General features: G+C 37.2%; 1 protein-coding gene across 13 annotated transcripts in view; it reads left to right on the top strand.

The window, feature by feature from the left end:
• CADPS (calcium dependent secretion activator) overlaps positions 1-26360 on the top strand; it is a 437940-nt gene that overhangs the window by 215682 nt on the left and 195898 nt on the right. For all 13 annotated transcript variants that reach the window (XM_067463444.1, XM_067463445.1, XM_060766448.2 and 10 more), the window contains exons 7-9: positions 6155-6266; positions 14978-15117; positions 18332-18398. In XM_067463444.1, the coding sequence (XP_067319545.1) occupies positions 6155-6266; positions 14978-15117; positions 18332-18398 (319 nt within the window). The remainder of the gene's footprint in view (positions 1-6154; positions 6267-14977; positions 15118-18331; positions 18399-26360) is intronic.

The raw sequence follows: 26360 nt of genomic DNA, 5'->3' as shown, positions 1-26360 counted from the left end.
ACATGTATCCCTATCATTGTTTCTACTGCTGCTGTTGTTTTGGCGGTCACATGTCAACCTACATTGTCCTTGTATGACACAGCAATAGAGATTAAACAAATTCTATGCATTCATCATCAACATTTTTTTTCATAGAGCCCCGTGGTGCAATGAGTTAAATCCTTGTGCCTGTAGGACTGATGACCAAAAGGTCAGAGGTTTGAATCCAGGAAGCGGGGTGAGCTCCCATCTGTCAGCTTCATCTTCTTGTGTGGGGACATGAGAGAAGCCTCTCACAGGATGGTAAAACATCTGGGTATTCCCTGGGGAACACCCTTGCAGAAGGCCAATTCTCTCACACCAGAAGTGACTTGCAGTTTCTCAAGTCACTCCTGACACAAAAAACAAATCATCATCATCATCATTTTTATTTGTGTCCCGCATCTTTTCATGGCTCAAGGTGGGGCACATCACAAATAAAACACACCACCATAGAATGGATACCATAAAATACATACATTAAAACACACCATCACAAAATACATATATTAAAATATTTATTTATTTATTTATTTATTTATTTGCTGTATTTGTATATTGCCTTTCTCAACCCACAGGTGAATCAAGGCAGTTTACGGGGCAAGATTCAATGCCCACAGTACCATAAATACAATTAAAAACATTAATATATAATAAAAAACCAAAACAACATCAATAAAAGCATAAGTCGTTAGTGTCTTTTTGTTAAAAACATTGTCCGGTTCCATTGTCCGGTTGTGGGGAGAAGGGCGGGATAGAAATGTATGTAATAATAATAAATTAATCTTCTAGTCATTCCATATTCCTATGTCAGTTACTCTGTATTTGCAAACGCTTGCTCAAAAAGCCAAGTCTTGACTTTTTTCAAAATGTTAAAAGGGAGAGGACTGATCTGATATCCCTAGGGAGGGTGTTCCATAGCCAAGGAGCCAACACTGAGAAGGCCCTGTCTCTCATCCCTGCCAGACGCACTTGTGACAAAGGCGGGAATGAACCAGGGCCTCCCCAGATGATCTTAAGGTCCTAGATGGTTCATAAGGAGAGATGCTTCAAAACAGGTAATTTGGGCCAGAACCGTTTAGGGTTAACATAGTACATAGTGCAAGGGTTAAAACACAATACAATACATATATTAAAATAAACAGAGAATGCAAAAAAAATTCATGGTTTAAAAATTTACTGGGTAGGCCTGCTGGAAGAGATGGGTTTTAATTTTGTTTAAAATTCTGATAGTTTATTTAGCTGTTGAATCTCACCTGACAGGATAGTTATAAATCTGGTTGTGACTGGCTAGAGTAAGTGTCCCTCAAAGGGTGTAATTATCCTAAGGGGTAGATTATAATGGAAGAAGGTGATCCTGTAGGTAACCAACATTTGGTACTTTGCCAGGAAACAAATTGCAATCAGTAGAGTGTCTTTAGTATAGGTGTAATATGCTCACTGTTAGATGTTCCTGTAACTAGTCTGACTACCGTGGTTTTTCTTACTGGAAGATATAAATTGGTTTTACCTCTCCATTCAGAGAAGGGAATGGTTCCTTTTTGATAAGAGTTAAAGAACAGTCTGCCTTTGATCCGTGGATAAGTCAACCTGTGTTGGAGTTCCGCCTGTGATTATGTTTCAGGATCAGGGTGCTTTGAATGTGGGGAATGATGTTAATGAGGTTCAAGATGGCAATAGTTTGGTCAATGATATTGATGCATAGAATAACATAGAGACATCCATTCAAAGTGTTGTTTCCCATGAAAATGTTCCTACAGAGTATAGGATGATGGTTTACACCCTGAATTGCTCCCAGAGAGTTCCCAGGATTTGGGGCTTGAAAACAACTTGGCACCTGCAGAAACTAATGAGAATATAGACAGGCAGGTGGAAATTAGCCAAAACAGACAGCTTGACCAAGTCCTTCAGTGTTCTGCCAGGCTTCGACAGAAAAACATAAGAGGTGTTCAGGGTAAACGAAACCAATTTTTGAATGCTTGGAATAGCTTAACGAGGGGATATAAAGTTCCAAGCATGGGAAATATAGTCAGATGAAGCATCGTTTAGAATCCTGCTAAGTTCTTGTTCTTGTCTCGTGGAAGCCTTTGCTGGGAAGATTCATGTTTAAGGATTTCTTGTTTCATGGTTCGACTCTTTGTCTTTTGTGATTACATACTCATGCCTTGGATCAGTGTTTCCTGGTTCATTGGATTTTGTTAGAGAAGTCTGGACTTTGTTTTTTGTCTTTTTTGGACCCTTGGACTAATTTGTTCCTTCTTATCTTCTTACCTAATTGGATTTACCTATTCATTTAAAGTGCATTTTTACTTTGCTGCTTCAATAAAAAGGATTGTTTTCCCCTACTCAACGTGTGGTGTTTTAAAGTCAGAGGGTTATTCCTGTCCTGGAGTGCAACAACCTGGGTTGTCTGGGCTGAATTTTGACTACCTTTCTAGACTTATACTTGAGTATATAGGTTAGATCAGGAGTCCCCAAACAAAGACCTGTAGGCAGAAAGTGGCCCTTCAAGATCCATTTCCTGGCCCCCGCTCTAAACTTTAGACAGGGTCACCCTAAGTCTGTGACAACTTGAAGGCACACAACAACAACAATCCCGATTAACCTGACTCTCATCATCCTGTTGAAATACTGGTAAGTTTATGTTGGTGAAAATTGTTCTTCTTTTTCAATATTGCATTGTTCTTTCCTCTCTTTTTTGGCACTACAAATAAGATATGTGCAGTGTGCATAGCAGTTCATTCATGTTTTTTTTTTCAAACTGTCGTCTCCCCCCCCCCCCCCCCCCCACAGTCTGAGGGACCACGAACCAGCCCTTTTAAAAGTTTGAGGACTCTTGGTTTACATTGTATGCTTCACTACTTTGTTCATTACTTCTTCCTCCTGAGCAAACAGACAATGCTTGTAGCCCTGCCAATTCTATGCCCCTATTTTCCTTTATGATCTGCTGGTCGGTATAAAGAAAGCAGCAAACAACACAGCGAGTGGATTGACAAAATTGCTGTTCTTACGGTCCTTCTTTACGCAAAATGAAAATATTAAGGCTGTTTTCCTGGAATTTATTGAGCTCTGTGTGAGTTTCATTAAGTGAAAGTTGAGGAGAGAAGAAAATTGCCTACTTTCATGGGAGCAAATATGCCATTTGTTTAAAAAGAAAGTAGCACAGCATGAAAGTTCAAGAAACAAAATTAAATGAACTGTGAAAATTATTGAAAATCTATCACAGTCATAATAAAAAGTGTCCATGCCCTCAGTCTCCCTCGCTTTCTTGTTCTCGAACTAGACAGAGAAAGCCTGCTATGAATTGTTAAATTAAATATTTCCTATGCAACAGGGAAAGTTCAGATGTTGATAGCCTGAGTATCCTTCCTCTGAGAAAACCCTACAAGCAAGTGGTGAATAAAGAAGCCAATCTTTATACACAGCTATGTATCTCTGTATTCCAAGTCTTATTTTGCTAGTATAATTGCTACTTAAGATACAGTAATGTTTTAAAACGTTACATTGTCATTTATTTACTTTGTATTTATCTACTTTATTTTTATCCTGCCTTTCTTTTAATATGGGGACTCAAGGTGTCTAACAATAGCTACAAAACAATGCAAATAAAAACAATGTTTTAAATATGAAAATTAAAAAAACAATTAAGCCAGAGTCTGGGAGGAGCCATTGCAAGGGCCCTCTCCTTTGATTCTACCAAATGAGCTTGAGAGGTTGGTGGGAAAGAGAGAAGACCCTCTCCAGGCTATTGTAGTGTTCTCATAGGTTCAAAGAGAGATGCAGTCCTTCAAATAATTTGGACACATACCATGTAGGGCTTTATAAATCAAACCCATTACATCTAGACCAGAGATTTCCAACATGCTTTTGCAGGAATGTTCTTGAAGTTTTCTGCTGCTGTAGAGTCATCCAGGAGAAGACGATGAGTTGAAGATGATAACAGTTTGATGTAGGATTTTTTTCTCACTTGAGTTTTGGAGATGTTTAATACTTTACTGCTGGATTCAAAAGGAGAAAAGTTTTATGTTGGGACTCAATTATGGAGAAAGTTGGAATTATATAATGGAGTTACTGCATTTAAGCCATTGGAGCAATGGTATGAGAATAATGGATAATAAATATGTGTCAATATTAATTTTTGTAATTTAAATATCAATTCTTTAGGATTACTAGAGTTTTGAAGAATTTGGGGATTTTTTAGAAGTGATTATTATCATCAGTTCTTAATTGATATCAGAGAATTAATTCTTTATTAACTATCTACAGAAATATATTTAATATTGTATATTTTGTTTTATATGTGTTCTAATAAAAATTGATAGATTATAGAAAGAAATATATTGTTTGGCTTTTTAAAGATGGAGGATGTTTTCTTGGGATTTGGGTACAACAGCTGTGGAAAAGACTGAAAGTAACTTTTATTCTTTCTGGGTTTTTTATTTTTCCATTTTTCTCTATTTTTCATTCTTTTCCTTTTCTCTATTGTTTTTGTAGGATGCATGGTATAATTTTTATTGGTGCAATTGGAATTTTTAGTATTTTGCATGTTTTATTAATTTTTTGTTCTGCATCATGCAATTCAATAAACCACTTATTCACCACCATTTATTTTATCTATACAAACTTTTTGTTTGTTTTCATGAGCAATTGAGAGTAGTGGTGATAAACCTTAAAGTACCAAACAGTTTAGGACCAGATTATCTGAAAGTAAACCTTCTACTCCATAGACCTTCTCCAGATAAAGTCTTCTACTGAGACCCTGGTTGATTTCCTGTCACCAACATAAATGCATTTGGTTGAGTTACAACACTCCTCATATCAACATCTCCCTTCCACTCCTTGACAGTTTCATCAGATTTTTAGTTGATACCCATCCCTTTGGGTTTTAGAAGAAGTCAAAAACTTTTTTAAAGTCAAATTATTGTAACAATATATTGATATACTTCCATGCATATTGCTAGATTTACATCCACAACATTCCTTTGTGTTGGAATTTAGATAAATTGTATTTCCCTTGTGCTCTATGAGTCCTGTTGATTAATTGTGACCTCTCAGATACTTTTTCTTGTTTCTTATTAATAATGTAGGATAGAAATCTTGTAAGCCTTCAAATCATCTGTCAACCTATGGTGGTCCCATGAATTTCATAAGGGTATCTTATCTCAGAAATGGTTTTGCCAGTACCTCTGAAATATAACCTACAGAACCTAGAATCATAGAATCATAGAGTTGGAAGAGACCTTATGGGCCATCCAGCCCAACCCCCTGCCAAGAAGCAGGAAAATTGCATTCAAAGCATCCCCAACAGATGGCCATCCAGCCTCTATTTAAAAGCTTCCAAAGAAGGAGCCTCTACCACACAAAGAGTTCCACTGCTGAAGAGCTCTCACAGTCAGGAAGTTCTTCCTAAGAACTGCCCTCTCTTGGGTTATCTCTCATTCAAGGACTGAACAGGTCTGACTAGGCTTAGCTTCCAAGATCAAATGGGATTTGAACTAAATATTTTAGTGCAGGGGTCCTCAAACTTTTTAAACAGAGGGCCAGGTCACAGTCCCTCAAACTGTTGGAGGGCCGGATTATAATTTGAAAAAAAACATTAATGAATTCCTATGCACACTGTACATATCTTATTTGTAGTGCAAAACACTTAAAAACAATACAATAATTAAAATGAAGAACAGTTTTAACAAATATAAACTCAGTATTTCAATGGGAAGTGTAGGCCTGCCTTTGACTGATTTTTTTTTTTGTCATGTCAGGAGCAACTTGAGAAAATTCAAGTTTCTTCTGGTGTGAATTTTTGGCTGATGATTGTTGTTGTTGTGTGCTTTCAAGTAGTTTCAGACTTAGGTTGACCCTGACCAAGGGCCAGGAAAATGACCTTGGAGGGCCGTATTCGGCCCTGGACCATAGTTTGTGGACCCCTGCTTTAGGAGGAAGCTCCATGAGATGTTGTCCTACCAATTTTAAGTCACCTTAATTAAGTAACACAATGTCACTCCTGTTGCTTTTTCTTGAAATGATGACTGTGATAGTTGATGACATTTGTATTAACCTTTTCTATTCCATGGTGAGAATGCTGAATTTACAGGCTTCCTTTCTTTTCTAATGCTTTTGTTGTGTTGTGTTTTCACAGCTGGGGGACTCAGGGTGACTTTAGCACGACGCATGCCCTTCCAGCAGTGAAGGTGAAGCTGTTTACCGAGAGCACCGGTGTACTGGCACTAGAAGACAAAGAACTTGGTCGGGTAAGAGCAATGATGCCTCTTCAGCTTTGTTTAAAAGATGAAGAAAGCTTTCCTGGCAGCATCAACAGTGGCAGTTGTACAACTCCAAATCACAAAAGAACACAGAATTTCTGCCCTGCAGTGATGGAAATTAGAACATTTCATATCCCATCTCTGGTGTAACTTCATAGTGGCAGAATTACAGCTGGCTAAACATGCACTGAACAAGGAAGGAATATTTTGGCAGCTATTGGAAAAGTACACACATAAATGCACATTTGCTGAACAGGGAATATAAAAGAAGCCAAAAGCAAAAGAGAAGTTTTCTGGCTGGGAAAATAGAAGCTTGATTATGTTTTTAAAAGTACTGTTGCTTGTGAAGCTTAAAGACATAGCTGTGTTGATCTGAATATCAGTATAGGATACCTTTTAAAGTAACCAAAATAAAGGAGTTGGTGGCATAAGATTTTGTATACTAAGGCCCCATCTGCTGTTTCCCTTCCCATTTAATGCTTACTTACTTACTTACTTACTTAGGCAATACCTCGTCGCCCAAGGATGATGGTCCTCCAAGTGTAGCGTCTTGATGGTGGGTCCATAGGTGGCTGTGGAACCCTATTCTTGATCTGTATGTCATCCCATAGTGAGGACATCGGTTTCCAGGTGGAGGGCGGTCCCGGTCAGGATCGGCTTGACGTGCCTTCCTCTTGACACATTTCTCCTTTTTGGCCTCCATTCATGCCTCTTCGAATTCTGCAGCACTGCTGGTCACAGCTGACCTCCAGTTAGAGTGCTCAAGCACCAGGGCTTACCAGTTCTCAGTGTCTATGCCACAGTTTTTACGGTTGGATTTAAGCTCATCTTTAAATCTCTCTTTTTCCATTCTTGAGTTGAGAGTATAGTAACTGCTTTGGGAGATGGTGATCAGGCATTCGGACAACGTGGCCAGTCCAGTGGAGTTGATGGCGTAGGAGCATTGCTTCAATGCTGGTGGTCTTTGCTTCTTCCAGCATGCTAACAAGCCTGTCTTTGCAAGAGATTTGCAGGATTTTTTGGAGGCAAATGCTGTATACAGTCCATGTTTTGTAAGTGTATAGCAGGGTTGGGAGGACCACAGCTTCATAAACAAATACCTTGGTCTCCCTATGGATGTCCCAGTCCTCAAACACTCTCTGCTGCGTTCAGAAAACTGCTGCACTTACAGAGCTCAGGCAGTGTTGTATTTCAGTGTCAATGTTGACTTTGGTGGAGAGGTGGCTGCCAAGGTAGCGGAAATGGTCAACATTTTCTAATGTTACACCATTAAGCTGTATTTCTGGCATTAAAGAGAGATTGGCTGATGACTACCGGAAGAACACTTTGGTTTTCTCGATGTTCAGTGAGAGGCCAAGCTTCTTGTATGCTCTGCAAAGGTGTTTAGAGTGGCTTGTACGTCTTCTTCTGAATGTGCACTGAGCCAGATGCGCCACAATCCCAGCGCAGTAATCTCGTTGCCTGGCCATTGCAGTTTGAAACTAGCTTCAAACTACATTAAATGATCGGTGTAAATGGTTTCTTAGTCTGCCAGCTTGTTTTTCTCAGTGCTAGAAGATCCTTTTGGATCTGTAAAGCATTTAAAAGAAAACCATATTTACTTCAATTAAAGTGTTGTTTCAAACAAAGGGTGGGTCATGCATCCTTTCTAAAGTAAAAATAAAGAATATAGAAAATGAATCCCATAGCAAGTTTAAGAAAAAGCAATTTACAACATAAGCTTTTGTGCATTCCAATCCACTTCATCAACTACATAGGGTTATAGAAGTCCTTTGAATCTTTTCATGTCGAAACTGTTATTTTTAAAAAAGACATTGAAGTGGTAAAACACCACTACAAAAAGGGTCAGAGAGGACATAAACATAATAGTAAAATGAGACACAAAGTGTTTGCTGACAAAGTCCAAGTGAAGTGAAAATTATTTAACTCTGAAAAATTGACCTGGCATATCCTGGTTGATGTTGATTCTTTTCCTTATGGTTTAAATACAGCAAAGTTTCTGTGATGGCAACTGCAGTCTTTGTTAATTTTTTCACACCATGTCACATGAAAAACAGGAAAAAGCCAGCAATATTCTTGAAAAAAAATCCAGTTGGTCCCAAACGTGCATGAACATTTTTGAGAAATAAACATAATTATGAAGTTTGTCAAAATCTGTTCATAAATATGCAAAAAATATGCAGATATCTGAAATGTATTTTGGACAGCATCTGATATAGCTGACAGATCATATCCAAAAACTTACATCAATCTTTATTTTCTTCCCATTAAATAACATACCAAGTTTGGTGACTCTGTCATCAAGCATATGGATATCTATAGCATAACAGAGAGACAGATGTACTTTAAATTATACCATGGAAGAATGTGAAAGAAATTTAAAACAGAAGAAAATATATGAGCTGTCTTCTCATTACGTAAGATATTTTTTAAAGATGTGAAGATTGCACCCTTAGGCTCGTTCAGTTAACTTGAATCCTTAGTGACTGATCTATCTTAATACAATATTCTCCAGCAGAAGTGGTTGTGTTACTTTTTACTGACACTTTTACCTCTGACAAGCCATGTTACAGCAGGTGTACAACTGGGGGAAAGGGATGAGAATGTGAGTATACAGAAAAGAGACCGTCTCTAAAGACTCTTACCCATCAGAGCTGAAGTCTTCCAAGTACTTCATTTAGAGCAGAGGTAGCATTGCCTTCTTCATGGTCTTTGTGACTCACACAAAAGGTCTCATCTGTGTTTGCGCAAGGCATCATGCAGGATCTTCTACGCAAGCACTGAAGGTAACCCCATCCACTTCCCATACACCACAGTAGCACTTTTTCTACCTTCAACAAATGTATGGGCATTGCCAGACCTTTACACTTCAGGCCCATAGAAACTGAAAGGTGAGACTATGGACATAGTCACATTTATAGGGGGTGTGGGGTGATTCACCAGCTTCTGTGGCAAATCTGCCGGGCAATCCCATCGCCCTACACCCCACCTCACCTATAGAGACACTTCCCCATCACAAGTGGGGAAGCATTACCATATGGCTTCCCTCGGTCTGGCCCCATTGTTCCCTACAGAACACGGGAAGCCTCCTGTGTTCTGGGCGAAACGTAGTAGGACACTTGTGTCACAGTTGATTGATGAAGCCCTGATGAAAGTTAGTGTGTGACGTGTGATGGGCAGTGTGAGGCTCCATGGATCAACTTGCGAAGACACGAATGATAAAAGTCCTAAAGGGACTCCTTTGGGAGCAGGTCCTAGGTGCACCTGATTGGACAGTAGAAAAGAGATCTTATCATACAGCTTCTATGAGTTCATCTTCCCAGCTGTCAGAGTACTGCCCAGAGAGACTCCTGTAAATCATCCAAGCATACAAACATAGGCCACAGGCAGTCCTAGGTCAACACATCCATCAATCAGCCAAGCAAGGAGGAAGAAGAGGATAAACTGTAAGTTCTTTCCAATATTCTGAAACCAGGAAATCTCACCAACACAGTTTCCAAGTATAGTTCACAATCCATGATCCAAAATCCAGGGTATTTCCGCTTTACATGATAGGATACAAGGGTCCATTGTGGATTTGGGGGATGCTGGATTAACTATGGTGTGTACTTTTCTCCCTCATTGCTAAGAGGGCAATGAGTAGAAGCAGGATTTAAAAAGATTCAAGAGTCTACACTCAGAACTGCAACTCCCAATAATGGTGTTGCTACCAAATGCTTTCATAATAGCTCTAGAAGGTTCTGAACCATGCACTGTACAGATGCATATGACCCCATTTTTATGAGTTAGAGGTGACCACTTGAAAAACTCCAGTTACAAGCAAGCAACCTGTACTTTTCCTCAGGTTACTTAAAGTTTACCTCAACTTTAGCTGTCACAAAGTGTTGTTCTAAAGAATATTTCCACTTAACATGATAGGATACAAGGGTCCATTGTGGATTTGGGGGATGCTGGGTTAACTATACTGTGTACTTTTCTCCCTCATTGCTAAGAGGGCAATGAGTAGAGGCAGGGATTTAAAATCCTTTTTTTTTTGTTAGTCCGTTTGTTGTCTAGTACTATCAGCTGCACACACAGTGCTCTTAAATATTCCTACTCTGTTGCTTTATGACTCTTCAGTTTGCTGTTATTGATTTTCCCCTCTCACAGCTTGGGACTGAACTATTTATCTTCTTAGAAGGCATAATCACCAATGAATTCTTGCTTCTGCTTTCTTTCCACGTATTTTAGTATGGGACCATACTGAATACCATCCTTCTCTTTCAACATGAGGCTTTTTTAAAGGTGGAGAGATATGCAGATATGTTCACTAAAAGATGCCTTTTCCACAGCTGTGGGAAGAGTATCCCTCAGGCTTGAAAGATGGCACATCTATTTTGTTGTTTTCCTTTATGCATGAAATTAAAAGGATTACATGACTAGTTCCCTGACATTTGGAGTCATCAGATTAGAATAGTTTGCATGTGTTTGGCAGTTCCTTCTCAGAATATTATTGAAACTTGGCTTTTGTACATTGTTTCTGAATTAATGTGGATGTCTTTGAGGTGACAACATTTTAGTTATTTATGGAACCAGTGTTGTGGGGTAATCCTTTCTTGTTCAAACTACCTAAGTATATTCTGATGGCTTTTTAAAAACATAGGCATAGTATGTTGTAATAGATCATGCTTAGTGGTCTGTCAGCAAGTAATTTCCCATAATCAACAACATTATTGGCTTCCCAAAACTAATAATACATTTGCTAGCCTTAGCTTAAGAAAGTGATAATAAAAATATTAATATTAGGTGACTGAGAATCTGTGGTTTCCATCAGGCCAGACTAAAAGATTTCAATGCCTTAGTATCATTTTTTAAACTCATATTCCAGTGCTGGTGAACTTATGACACGTGTGCTGTCACCTACCATCACGGTCATACACTTATCATCCATGCTGATGAAGATTTCTGGGGGGAAAATGCTGTTACTATTCCATTATCCAAACAGACACCAAAAGGGGACCTAGACATAGAAGGATAGTCCATTTGTAGGTGGGGGAGTTGAAGGAGGAAAATTATTTTCCCCATTTTCGCTGGTTATCCCCCCCTTCCCCTTATCATAAACAGTTGTTTCGATGACATAGATGGGGAAATGTTGTAGTCCAGCAATCATCAGAGAATTTTTCTGATGGTTCAGAGCATGAGGGGGATGATGGGTTTCAAAGTGAGTCTGTAAGTGATGGGAGAGAATTGCAGGCAGACAAGGATGATGTTTTAAATTCCTGGGCTCATTCCCAGGCAACAAGAGAAAGTAAAAATTCCAGTTCCCTTGAGAAAAGGCCTTAGGCAGATGGCGCGTTTTCCCAGGAAACTAGATTAGGCCTGAGAACGCAGGGAGTGAAAAACTGGCAAACAAGGTATTATCAAGGAATCCGAGATAAGACGCTGAAGTCCAGATGTGTCAGGTATGATGTCATTAGTGTCTTAGGCCACACAGCTGAATAAAATTCCACATTATCTGCTTTGAACTGGGATATATGGCAGACTCAAATATTCCACTGAGCAGATATGGTTGGAGTTTCTGCCTTGATATTCTGAGTTATATAGCTGTGTGGAAGGGCCCTTGGAGAGCTTAAATTGAGTGGTTTGGTTTCAGGCTTCTCAGAGGAGACAACATTGCTATATAAGATTGTTCCCGTCTCTGCTCTCAAGTTCTTGGTTCAAGCATCCCGAGTTTGGAAACGTTCCTGTTTTCATGTTTATGGATTTATGTTTAGAGTACTGCTGTGGATTTTGGTTTCCTTGGCTTTATTATCCTTGTCATTTTTGGATTACCACTATTTTGTATTTTCTATTCTACATAAACTTTTGAATTTCCCCTTTCCCACTTTTTATCTACTTTATTTAATAAACATTTTTATATAGAAGTACTGGATTCTGGTGTAGTGCTGGGTGAAAAGGTGTTTCAGTAATAGAGTGCAACAGGGAATAACAGAGAAATAGGGGTAAATGGTTTATCTCCTTCAATCCCCCTTCCCCCAATTAAATGGACTATCCTTCTCTGTCTAGTGCCCCCTTGTGGCACTCACCTGGATAATGGAACAATATCAAATTGCTCACTTTGTTTGGCCCCAATAATGATGGTATCTAAACTGCAGTTTCAGGAGTTGGTTTTCAGAGTTCAGCAAAAACTGGAATAGACTTTACAACTTGACTTTTAAAATTCTATAATGCAACCCATTAATTTTTGTTGGATTGCCCTTACACCCCACATCACTTTGTATGACCAAATTAACTTCAAAGAGGAACTCCAAAAGTTGTTTTTCCTATCATCTGAGGGCATGTATCCATGCTTTAGAGAGATTTTATCCTTCAAGTTGGCTTTAAAAACAAATACTGCATTCATGCAACACATTGATAGAATAAAATAATAGCAAAGTGGATGCAAATAAAGATTCATTTTAATTTCATCCAACATTCTGCATTCTGCAATAATTTAAGCCTTCAGATTAAAATAAGTCAGTTTTTTTCAAATTAGATAAGGAAAGATATGGTCTCTCAAAGGAATCAAAATTAAACTGTATGTAAAGAAACACATGTTTGCTTGCAATTTTGTGTTTGGAAGTAAACGTCATTTTGGTTTTATGTCAATTTTGGTGCCTCCAGTCTATATGGGTATATATAGGAAAAGCATAGAAAATATATCTCCAATAAATGAGATTTACTAGATGGACCCTCCTTGGTGCCTTGCCATTGGATCTAATAAATTGGGAGGATGTTGATAGGCCTTGTCTGCTGTGGCACTGTAGTTGTGGAATGCTTCTCCTCAAAGGCCTTATTGTTGCCAAAAATGGATATTATTCTGGCACCCAAATGAAAATCATTAACAGCATATATGATCAAAGTCCTAGACAGTTGGCAAGAAGAACGATTTCCATTTTTATATGACTTAGGGAAAGCACCTTTGAGAGATCTCATTGGCATGTCACAGAGATTCTGGTGAGCCACAGAGACAGAAATGCTGTCAAAATGTGTAAGATTCAAGTACCTTTTTATATTAAAATGCCAGATCATTTTAACCATGCCACTTAAGCAGGTGGGAGGAATTAATATGACATGTGACAGACTAGATCTCTGGAAGTAAGGGATAGCTTTGTGTTGATTTCTGCAGCACTTGAGCTGCATATTTAAACAGCCAGTGCTTGAGTTATGACCTCATTATAGAAATAAAAAGTTAGTCTGCCGAATCAGCAGCAATGAATGCTGAAGATCAATGCAATTTTAGGAAGATGAAATTTACTGTCAGTATTAAGAAAATACAACTAGCCAGGGGGAAAACATAGAAGCCATCTCCAATAATGAGAATATATGAACCTAAAATTTAAAGCAGTAGGACAAAATTAATCTTAGTGCAGAATAATAAGAAACTTAATAATGAGATTTTATCTCCTGAATCTTTGGAACAAGTTGAACTGGAAAACACAGTTGTCAAAGTTTAGAAGTGAGCAATCGTAAAATCATCAGTTCACTTTTTGCCTCTATATAAAAAAACAAACACTTGAATGGAAACATAATAAATAATATTTTTGAAGAAATCCATTAATGAAATCTTGCTCATTTTTCTGATTAAATTCATTTCTCAACATGTCAAAGTTTATAGTACCTGAATCATCTCCATAAACTTACATTCCTTTTATTTCCTTAATGTTTTTTTCACATTAATAGCTGCTTCTCCTTTCATTAGCTGCAAGACTAGAATAAATTCTTATGTATTTAACCCAATAAAATATGTGAGTCTTCTCACAAAAGATGTATCTACACTATAGAATTAATGCAGTTCCACACCATTTTAACAGCCATGGCTCAATGCTATAGGGTCCTGGGGACTGTAGTTTATTTCAGTACCAGCACTCTTTGATGGAGAAGGCTAAAGGCATTATAAAACTACAACATATATGATTCCATAGCCCTGAGCCATGACAGTTGAAGTGGTGTCAAACTGCATTCATTCTACATTGTAGAGGCACCTTAAGTGTGAACGTAATCTTTTTTCACCCTTTTAATTTGCAACATCATGGTGGTATTTTAATTGCTTTGTTTGATTTCATTTGAATTCATTTTCAAATTAATTCAAGTATAAATGGCTGAAGCCATTTACTGAATTGGAAAGAGCTCTGTTTGGACCAAGAACTATGTATATGTTCCTTCTAATTAAAAGTCTTGGGGGAAAGAACAACTAAGTGCAGAGATGTAAATATTTACTTATTTCATGCTTGTATGCCAAAATAAAAAAATCAAAAGTGTTCTCCCTGAGGAACGAAAGACTGTGAAAGTATATAAAAATGTATTTTATTTGTTTATTTGTTTATATTTATTGTTTTTCAGGGCTTCTATTTTTATTTGTATTTTTTATTTTTTCCATGGAGCTTCTTTATACATGGACACATGCGGATACCCATTCTTTTCCACGATTTAGGGGGGTTTCACTTCTGACAACAGTATAATTTTTATGTTGTTAACTACTTTGGGTCTTGATCATGAGAGAAAAGTGGAGTAATAATAATGCTAATAATAATACTGTAATATTTATCACACAGCAGTATACTATTTTTAATATAGTATGCTTGTATAACTATGGGGATTTGGATCTTCATAGGAATATTTAAATTTCACCACACTTATGTTTCCTCAGCACATTAACAAATTTCCTTCATCACATTCAGGTTGTTCTTCATCCAACACCAAACAGCCCCAAACAATCAGAATGGCATAAGATGGCTGTTTCCAAAAATTGCCCTGATCAAGACCTGAAAATCAAACTTGCGGTCCGAATGGATAAACCACAAAATATGAAGCATTCTGGGTAAGTGGTTCTGCAGTCAGCAGTTGCTATATTTTTTCTTGCTTTACAGTTTAAATACATTTGTCTTTTTTTTTAAAAAAAATAATTTCACTGTTTTAACCTTCATCCAGACAAAAGAAGACACTTGTACTGAGTGACTTGGGAGTTATTTTCAAGTCCTCTAGGAATAATAATGTATCCTAGACATGAAAATGCCACAAATTCAAAGGTGTGTTTGTCATTGTAGAATGAAGGATATTCCAAATATCAAGACACTCATAACAAAAATCACATGCTAACTTGGGACAGAATATTTGCTGACCAACTTCCTTTTTAGCAAATACTACTACTGTACATTGAGCATCCCTTATCCCTCCTGTGTCAAAAGAAAAGAGGAAATTACCTGTTTTATACAAATCCAAAGAGCTTGAAGAAGAATTTTCTTTTTCAACCACATATCCATGAAATAAAATAAAAATGTTTTTACAACTACATCTCCCAGAATCCCCAACCAGCTACTTGTAGCCATAGTGCCCATTTGACTCATAAAGTTGTAGTAAAAAAAATCTCCAAACTCTGTAATGTGCTATACATCACTGTGTACAAGAAGATTTTTAAAAATGTTATAAATTAATGTATCCCTCTGAGCTGCTAAATTTGTTTATTTATTTGTTTACAGTATTTATATTCTGCTCATCTCACTCCGCAGGGGACTCAGGGCGGATTACAATGTACATATGCATGGCAAACGTTCAATGCCCTAGACACACAACATATATAGACAGACACACAGAGGCTATTAATATTCCAGCTTTTGATGAGGATATTCTGGCCACCAGGGGAGCTGTTGCTTAATCGTCCATTTGTGACACTGATGAAGTACTTCCTCATTTTTGCATGCTTGCTGGAGATTTTTATGGCATCGTAAATTAGTTAAATAAGCCTCCCCACATACGAGGTACCTAAATTTCCTACTTGACAGATGCAACAGTCTTTTAGGCTGCAAAGGTCGACAGCAAGCTACATAAATAGGTCAGAAGCTCACTCCGACCTGGGCTGGCTAAACCAGGTAATCCCAATTGATCCCCCCCCCCCCCCAACGAGGGCCTTCCTCTAAGGCCAAACCAAGATCAGGCAACTTGGAAGTTCCTGAACAGACTCAGAAGTGTAGTGGGCAGATCAAAAGACAACCTGGCAATCCTCCACTTTGTGCGACTGTGGAGAAGAAGAAACAACTTCACATCTGTATGCTTGCCCAGAATGCTCTGCCTCATGCACAGATGAAGAATTGTTTAAAGTTACAAACAATGCAGTCATTGTTGTCTGTTTTTGGTCAAAAATATTTAACCACTTGTGCTTTCTCTTTTTTATCAATTTTATTCTTATTTATGCTATGCTTTTGACACGAAATAAAAAAAAATACAACAAAATGTACATCAGTGTGTACAACCAGATCTTCTCAGTGTTTTTCAAAGAGAAATCCATAAGTTTAGGAACTAAAAGCAAAATAGTTGGAATGCATTCAGTATAAATACGAACATTTTTATAGCACTCGTCCCCTATAAAGTATTTCATCAGGCTATATTTCTGTCACTATTGTATGTTTGTATTTCAGTGAATCTTACTTCAAGCCTTTTAATTAGCATTGGTAGAATTACCTATATCCATCTAGTAAATGTATGACAAAGCAGAAATGAGAATTCTAAACAGCTTATATCCCATAGCTTCAGAATTAATTTATTTCATGATGGAAAGACTTCTACTTGTCTTCCATGAAACAAGTAGAGTTCCATTGTGTAAGTGAATACTTCCATAGCATTTTTAACCATCTAGGAACAAATAAATAAGGCTAAAAGTGTGACTGTGTACCAAGTTCTCAAACATTTCACATTATTAATTTAGAAACGACCAAACTAGTACATTCCTTTTCTAAAATATTGCTTGTGGATACCTAGAATAAATAGCTGACCAACCTAAGATTTAAGATTATTCTCTGTGGAGATTAACTCAGCACTGATCTTTCATTTGCAAAGGAAGCTAATTAGCTTTAGCTGTTTGTCACATTTCCTTTTGACTCACAGTTAATTCTGAAGTCTTCAGTACATTCAAATGATTAAGCCATCTGCCCTGTTCTTACAGATTTGATGCTCCAGACCTCTATGAAGTCATTTACAATTTCCCCCGGTAACTTCATAGGACTTCTGATCAATAAATAACGCACCCCAGAATGTCTCTGCTAAATTATGCACAAGTGTACAGCATGCAGGCCAAATGTTCGTCGGATTTATCTGCATAGATTTGGTTTGATTCAAACATGACACCAGACAGGCAAGAACTGTCCATGTTTCCATGTGTCCAGCATCTAATTTAAACTGGGTCTTCAATTGCTTTTTCTGCAATGAAGTACATTGCCTCTAGCCCTATATATATATATATATATATATATATATATATATATATATATATCCATCTTCCTTGAAACTTTCTCATCTTTTTCAAAATATCACCATCAAGTGCAACATGTTGCCACAAAACGTTCCACAACTTGATTCCTTGCACCTTCTGAACTAACATAGCTGGTGCTGTTGCACCTCTTGGTCCCTAACAAGTTATGGTGACAATCTAATCTGAAAAAGTATACCAAATAATAAATTTAGAGCTGAGCAAAAACAGCATACTTTCGTATTTTTTGTTCAATACCCCTTCCCTGTGCTCTCTTTCACACACGATACTATAACCAAGAAGGTTAACAGCCTAGCTCCCTCCAAACACCAATTCAGATTAAGGTCTGTGATTTCGGATTCTACTTTGAACCCACTTCGCAAGATCGTGACATTTCTAATTTTGACTGACTAGGTAATGTATGATCCATGGTTTACAATTGTATTAAAATAAACCCCAAACAAATCTAAAACAATAATAACAGCAATCGTCGATAAAATTTGTTTTATTTTATATCCTTTGACAGATAATACAATATTTTAACAAGTTTATTGTATCACGTTAACCAGTGTTGACTCATGGTACAGAAAAGTGTATCAGTTGATTAACTGATTTGATTTATATCTTTCATTCCTAGAGGACATGCTTTGTTGGCCATGGATACATGAAACCATGGATATCAGTGCCATGGACACAGGGGTCAGACTGTAACAATTTCTTGTAACTCAAAATGAAGTTATATTTATTCATAGATTTCTTTTTTAAAATTAAATAACCTCTGCTCCTTTTTCAGTTATTTGTGGGCCATTGGCAAAAATGTCTGGAAGAGATGGAAGAAAAGGTTCTTTGTGCTGGTTCAGGTAATCTTTCAGCTCAAAAGTGTTCTTGATGTTTTGTTTGGGGTTTTTTTTTTAATGCTGATGCTATGCAAAAACTTTGGTAGCTCTGTACCAAAACTTTGGTAGCAATGGTGGACCTTTTCCACCATTGTCTGTGAAAAATTGAAATAAGAGTATGCACAAAAGAAGTATAGACTTCTTACAAAAGAGACAAAACTTCCATTCCTGAGTGTACTAAAGTTATCAAATATTAGAAGAATTGGGAAAGCAAATGTTGAGATCTGGTACAGCTTGAGAACTACAAGCAGGAACTCTACAATTCAAATTATTCCCACCATATAAACACATACTGATAAATTTATTAAGGAGTCTCAAGCAAGTCACTCTTTCATATGTTTTGCCCCATTACCATATGTGAAATGATAGACATGATCAGCAGCGACTTGTGAGGTGATGGAGGTAAGCTGTATCAACTCAGGGCCCTTCCACACAGCCCTATATCCCAGGATATCAAGGCAGGAAATCCCACATTATCTGTGTGTAGACTCAGATAACCCACTTCAAAGCAGATATTATGGGATTTTCTGCCTTGATATTGTGGGATATAGGGCTGAATTGAAGGGCCCTCAGTCATCACATCCCAATGATGCTAATTGGTTAGCAAATTGGGAAGATGGTAATCTGAATATGAACATAGTAGCAAGGCATGACTCCAGTAGCAGCAAGACCTACTTTAGTCACATGCCTTACCATTATTGATGGGAGGATTTATTTTTCATAAAATCATTTCTACCACCAATTCTAGGGTATAAAATATTACAGACAGCTGAAAACAAATCACATTTCTCTGCACTATAGATCAGTGGTATTTTTATAAAGGGGCCAGAAGCAATACTTCTGAAATGTAGGCAGCTATAAATGTTTAGATCAGTGTTTCTCAACCTGTGGGTCTCCAGGTGTTTTGGCCTACAACTCCCAGAAATCCCAGCCAGTTTGCCAGCTGTTAGGATTTCTGGGAGTTGAAGGCCAAAACATCTGGGGACCCACAGGCTGAGAACCACTGGTTTAGATGCAAAGTGCAGGTTATTTCCTGCAAAGCCCTATATGGCTTGGGTCCTGCCTATTTACTTAACCACACCTGTCCTTATGAGCCTGTCCAGATTTTAAGATCAGCAGGGGAGGCCCTCCTCTTGATCCCACCTCCTTCACAAGTGAGGTTGGTGGAGACAAGGGTGAGGCCCTTCTCGATAGTGGCCCCCCGGCTTTGGAATGCTCTCCCCAGGGAAATAAGACAAGTACCCAACTTGTTAATTTTCAGGAAGGAGCTAAAAACTTGGCTATTTAAGCAAGCCTTTGAGAATGGGTAGACTGTATTGAAAAGCATCAGACAGGATCTGGAATGACCATGAGATCATTAATTATAACTGCTGGATAGCTTGAGAATATGAATGGCTGTTTAAACAGTGATATATACTTCGACTGTTTTTATAGGACAAATAGTTTTCAAATTGTTATTTATTAATACTTATGGTATTTTAAACTGTACTAAATGATAACTGGTTATCGTTATTGTTGTTTAGCTTTAATTGTGCGTTGTAAGCTACTCTGAGTCCCTTCAGAGAGAGGTCTAGGTAGATACATATGAATATAGATATATAGGGCTTGCAAATATTACAGAGAGAAAATGCACACAAATATGTATAGAGACATTTTTAGATAGATATGAATATAGATATATAGAACTTGCAAATATTGCAGGGTAAATGCACACACACACACACACACACATAGAGAGAGAGATCAGAGAAAGAGAGATGTCCAGATAGATATAAACACAGATATACAGGGCTTGCAAATATTGCAGCAGGAGAATGCACATATAGAGAGAGGATTTGCAAACGTTTCAGGGAAAAAATAGTATATATAATTATAGATCTATATCTCGCTCTGCAGTGTTTATATAGTCATATAAACAATATAGTTTATATAGTTACTATGTTGGAAGCTGACCTGAGTCCCCATGGGGAGATAGGGTGGGATACAAATGAAGTTGTTGTTGTTGTTGTTGTTGTTGTTATGTAATTGTTGATACGATATTGTTTTTCTTTACCCTACTTTTCCACTTACAGAGCTAGTTTACTATTTTTCTTTGAAATATGATAAAGATTCAAAAACATTTAACATACTGATGCCTCAATTAATGTACAGTAGAATCTCATTTATCCAACCTTTACTCATTCAATGTTCTGTATTATCCAATGTTCTGTATTATCCAATAATACATTTGCCTCCCACCTGGATCCACAGCTGTTTCAATATATTGAGAGGTTTTGTGCTAAATTCCCAGGGATATTAGATCAGCCCCCTCCCTCCTGATCTTTAGAAAAAGAGTAAAAACCTGGCTCTTTGAGCAAGCTTTTGGTGACATGGTGTAATTGCATAAATACAGTATGATGAAATAACGAACACGGAATGGCTTAGACAATGCAAATGGATAAGGAGTCAAACTGGTAGACATTAATTATTATAGTCTTAATTGGTTTTTATATGGATTTTTATTATGTGATATTAAATGTTTTTAATTGATATGTATGTATGTTTATGGCATCTAATTGTTGCCAATCTGTATGCTGGCCTGAGTCACCTTCGGGCTGAAAAGAATGGGTTTAAATGCTGCAAATAAATAAATAAATAATAAATTTGTAAATGCAGTAATTACTACATAACATTACCATGTATTGAACTGCTTTTCTGTCAATTTATTGTAGAACATAATGTTTTGGTGCTTAATTTGTAAAATCATAATCTAATTTGATGTTTAATAGACTTTTCCTTAAGCCCTCCTTATTATCCAACATTTTTGCTTATCCAACGTTCTGCCAGCCCGTTTATGTTAGATAAGCGAGAGACTACTGTAATTTTATTGGTATCTATTTTTATTTTGAAATTTACCAGTAGCTGCTGTATTTCCCACCCTCTGCTTATACTCGAATCAATAAGTTTTCTCCGTTTTTTATAGTAAAATTAGGTGACTCGGCCTACATGCGGGTTGGACCATCTGCCCTTTTTAGATGTATTTAATATGTTCCATTACTAAATATATCATTTAAACCTATTCTCGGTCTTAATATCTGGCTTTAGCCATTCAGCCCATATTGTCCCTTAATATTCCTCATACGTTTTGTCCTATTGCTAATTGTAATCACTAAGATGAATTAACTGTGTCTATCAGAATGAACTGCCTTCTAAATTACTTCTTTCAAAGTAAATATCACACTGTAACACAGATAGAAACAAGTTTACCCATCACTTAATTTCATGAGGCAGGATTTTATTTAGCTTCCTTAAATAATTGGTTTTAAGATTCATTTTCAATCCTTTTTGGATTTATTTTAGTTTTTACCTATCTACATTGTATGATGGCTATAACATTTCTACACTGGAAAAAGCATCATAGGTTTAAATATGTTTTATTTTTTAATTACATATATAAAATTGGAGCTTGTTTTCCTCTGTAATCAATTAAATGAATCAGGTGCCTCTGCAAGAAAATTGTCATCTTGATTCAGAGTGGAGATTGTACCATGCAACACAAATTTGTACATATTTTGTTAAAGTGCTCATACTCCATCTATAATAAGGTTGACAAGTTTGAGAACTGAATTTGGTAAAAGATATTTTCTGAGGAATCCAAATGCTTTTGATTATCACTTCTCCTTCTAATGGTCAAGGACCACAAAGACATATATGACTCTAATACCCTAAAGGTATGAGATCCCATATAATCCTGGAAGTCAAGCAGGATTGTCCTGTGTGTTGTCGAAGGCTTTCATGGCTGGAATCAGTGGCTGCTGTGTGTTTTCCAGGCTGTATGGCCGTGTTCCAGAAACATTCAGGAACATGACCATACAGCCCAAAAAGCTCACAGCAACCCAGGATTGTCCTGGCTAGTACTTAGATGGGATACGGCCAATGAATAGCGGGTGATGTTGGCTGTATCACAGAGGTAGGAATTGGCAAAACCACCTCTGAGCATTCTTTGCCTAAAAAGATCCAATGAAAGTTATGGGGTTGTCATATGTCATCACTTGACTTGAAGGCGCGCGCACACACACACACACACACACATGAAGTACTAAAATAGCTGACTTATCATCTCCTACTTGTGTTGTGTGATTTTAAAATAAAGATAAAATAAAGACTATCTTTGAAATAATGATGTTCCTAACAGAAGATTGTGAACATGTATACAGATCATTTCAAACTTTTCTTATGTATGCTCAAAGTTCTACAGAAGTTATAAATAACAACAATGACCTTTTAATCATATTTAAATTCTACAGACATTACTCATTTTTACTTAGCAAGTGTGAGATGAATTCCTTCTGAAAAGCATCAGTGGAGAACTTCTTAAAAATACCTTTCCAGAAAAGTCTAAATTGATAATGCTTAAACCAGCCTTCTCCAATCCAAAAGTATTAAAGCATAACTCCTGTCCTCCTATATCAGATGATGTTTAGTGTCACTGGTTATGTTGTCTAGTCAATATTGTAGTTTGAATGCATATCAGAATTGCTAAACTTGCCAATATCCCTTCTTAAGATTAAGTCCCAAATAAAGTAGATAGAGAGGGCTGAGAGTGTGTACCTGTCCAAAACCATCCAGTGAATTTCAGTGGTGGTGCAGGTAATTTAACCTTAGTTTTCCAAGTTGTAGTCCAGTGCTCAAACCACGCCACATGACTTTCATGGGGTTCACTGCAGTGTATATTTTAAAGATCTTCATATGTGAATGACATAGACTAATTTTTACAATCCTTTACACACTTTGCTTGAATAAAATAAATACTATAGAGAATTTACAATGGGAAGATTTCTCCCTGATTTTCTTCAGAGGATCCGAATTGACAATGGAATCAGTGGTTTTCTTGCTCTCAGCCAGATGCTGGGTTGCATTTCTAAACTTGTACATGTGTATATTTCTGGTGTTTGTCCAAAAAGAAGTTCTGGCTGCTAAAATCAAATTTACAAGAATGTACTTTGAAGTAGCAGTTGATCGCCTATTTCTTGTAGCAATTGTATGTTTCAAATCTGTGCTTAATATATTCATTGATTTATTCTCTGCGTCAGTGTCTACTGTTTTAAATTCAATTGCAGCAGCCTGAGCTCCTGTTTGCACATATGCCACCAATATCCATTGATTTTATGGTAATTTGCCGCACAATCTTGTTTACTCAGGGTCTCATTTATTCAGAAGTAAGCCTGGAGTTTAAGGGCATTTACTCCTGCGTGAGCCTGTATGGGATTGCAGTTTTGAAAGTAAACAGATGATTATTTGTGCTATATCATCTGTGTGATTAGTGAAGTCAGTGAACTTCAAAACTACTGACGCTGGTGTACTAACCTGGCAGTTTGGTAACTTTCACAACCACATAATCCCAATCAAAACTTTATCAACTCAAAAAGGAACTCTGTCGTTCTCTCTTCCAGATCTGACTGGAATACTTCAATTACAATTCTAAGAATCCCCTGCCAGCATAGCCATTGGTATTTTGGGTATTCTTGTTGTCCAAAATTTTAATTCTTCCTTTTTCTGTCCCCACTTACCTGAATGCTGCTACCACTGTTGTGATGGTGGTTGAAATGGGAAGGGAAGTCCCAGGAAACCTACGCACCCTGGAGAAGTACTCTTCTGTGACTTTCTGAAGGAGAAACCAATTCTCCATCCTCCTCTTGCTTGGGGACAAAGAAAAAATGAGCTTACTTATTCACAGTGATTAATAATATAAAGATAGTTCTGTTGTGATGCCATGAATAGAAATGGGGCAAGATTAAGGTCATCTGTGAAGGCCCTGCTTTCAGTTCTGCCTCCTTCGCAGGTCCGGTTGGTGGAAACGAGAGACAAGGCCTTCTCAGTAGTGGCCCATTGGCTTTGAACTCCCTCCCCAGTGAAATTAGATCAGCGAACTCCCTCTTGGTCTTCAAAAAGAAAGTAAAGACATGTCTGTGGGACCAATCCTTTGGTTCGTAAGCAGTGCAAGAAATGAACAGGAATTATGTGCAATTGACATTTGGAATGGCCTCGGATTATGGTTCTTGGATTATGTGATTTTAATGTTTGTATTATTAGATTATATTTCTATGTTTTAATTTCTAAATGTGGCTTATGTTATATGGTTTAATAGTTTTAATTCATAGTTATATGTTATTGTCGATTTTATGTTTTGGTTTATTACATGTATGTTTGGCATTAAATTTTCCTGTGACTTTATTGGAAACCGCTTTGAGTCCCCCCAGGGATGAGAAAAGCAGTATATAAATACAGTAAATAAATAAATAATATGTTCTTGTTGACTTCAAGTTGAGGACATATGGCTGATAGTGTATTTTGATATGACCCATGGATAAGTTAAGAGTCTTTACATGGAGAGCAGAAACAAGCAGGGCCAGTTCAGGGGGGCAATTGCTCCTGACTGCCACTGCTCTGTCACTGCCCAGATATCCACAAAGGCCAGAAGTGGTACCACAGCAGTAAGAACTGAGGATGTCAGTACATCTTTTAGGTTCTTCAAGGATTGAGTAAGCTCTCGCCTTTCACCACTCTACACAAGAAAATGGCATGGTTCCTTTTTATATAAAAGTTAACTTTTGTCAAAAAGAGTGATCCCCTTCTCTGAATAGAATGGTGAAAGGTGGGAGCTTAGTCCATCCCAAAATAATCTAAAAGAAGCACCAATCCTCTCTGCCGAGGAGTCATTGCAGACATTTCTGCATGCCTGGGAGGGGAATGGCTCTGAGATGTTTTCCGTCAAAGAAGCACTGAGAAAGTAGAAGAGGCTGGTGTATCTTTTGAATTCACACAGAACAGCCAAAGCATTTATCTTTCCCACCTCTACTCACAGAAGGAGATGGTTCATATATGTGTGTGTAAGTTAAGGGACAGTACTTACATTGGCCTGCTGATAAATTGACCCAGATTTTGGGGTCAATTTTTGGTTATAATTTCTAGACTTATACGTGAGTATGTACCGTAACCAGTATGAAAATAAATATGGATAAATGGATATATAACACTATTTAACAAAATTTGAAAGAAATTGTGTTTCTGGTTTGCAAGTGTTATTTCCTGTTTAATTGTGTAGTACTACTTTGAAAGTAGTTGTTATACTCCAGAAACTTTGTTTTTGTGGCTGCCACTAACTATATTAAATTGGTTGAGATTCAATGAGTTATTCATTGAATACTAGAGTTATTCATTGAATACTAAAACTAGAGCAGAATGTGTTGCAGGATGTCCTGCAAAAACAAAGGTTTTGCAGCTTAATCAATCTTTTCCATGTTTTTATGATAACATTAGGAAATGACTTTTATAACCCAGGAACAAAAATCATGTTACATAGTATAACAGTTCAGTTTGCCAGGGCCAGTTGTGAACTGAACTGTCTGGGGCAGGGGTATCTTTCTCACTACAATTATTGCTTTAGTAAATCTATGAGAGAATCTTACGTTAAGTTTGGTCATGTCATATCTTTTTGTTTATTACATGAGAAGTGCAGAGACTTTCTTTGTTCTAATAAATGAGAAATTTCTAACTAGAAATTCAAATCATTTAGCCCAAACTATGCAGATATGGGTCTCCCTCTTTGATAAATGTAATTTTGCCTTTTTTTTAAGGAAAAAAAAGTTCTCCCAGTCTTGCATAGATGTACTGTATGCTCATTGCAGTAATACCATCAGTTAGAACATGTAATCACAGGTAGAGACATGACATTTAAAGAAATATGTATAGTTTAGAAGCCATTCTTGGAAAGAGAATGTTCTCTTGTTATTTTGTTGGGTGCCTTTCTGTTCTTACCACTCTAGTAGCAAATTTGCCCTCTGAAATGAACAGAATGCTAATTGCATGCAAATTTCATGGCACAGACTTGTTATTCACTTCATTGTAGATTCTGAGATATGCAGTGTGAAAGTGATGGCAGAATAT

This window comes from Anolis sagrei, chromosome 2 (genome assembly GCF_037176765.1).
Source record: "Anolis sagrei isolate rAnoSag1 chromosome 2, rAnoSag1.mat, whole genome shotgun sequence".
In the NCBI taxonomy this organism is placed as follows: domain Eukaryota; kingdom Metazoa; phylum Chordata; class Lepidosauria; order Squamata; family Dactyloidae; genus Anolis; species Anolis sagrei.
The sequence above is the reverse complement of the archived record's forward strand: the minus strand, read 5'-3'. Positions and strand labels throughout refer to the sequence as shown.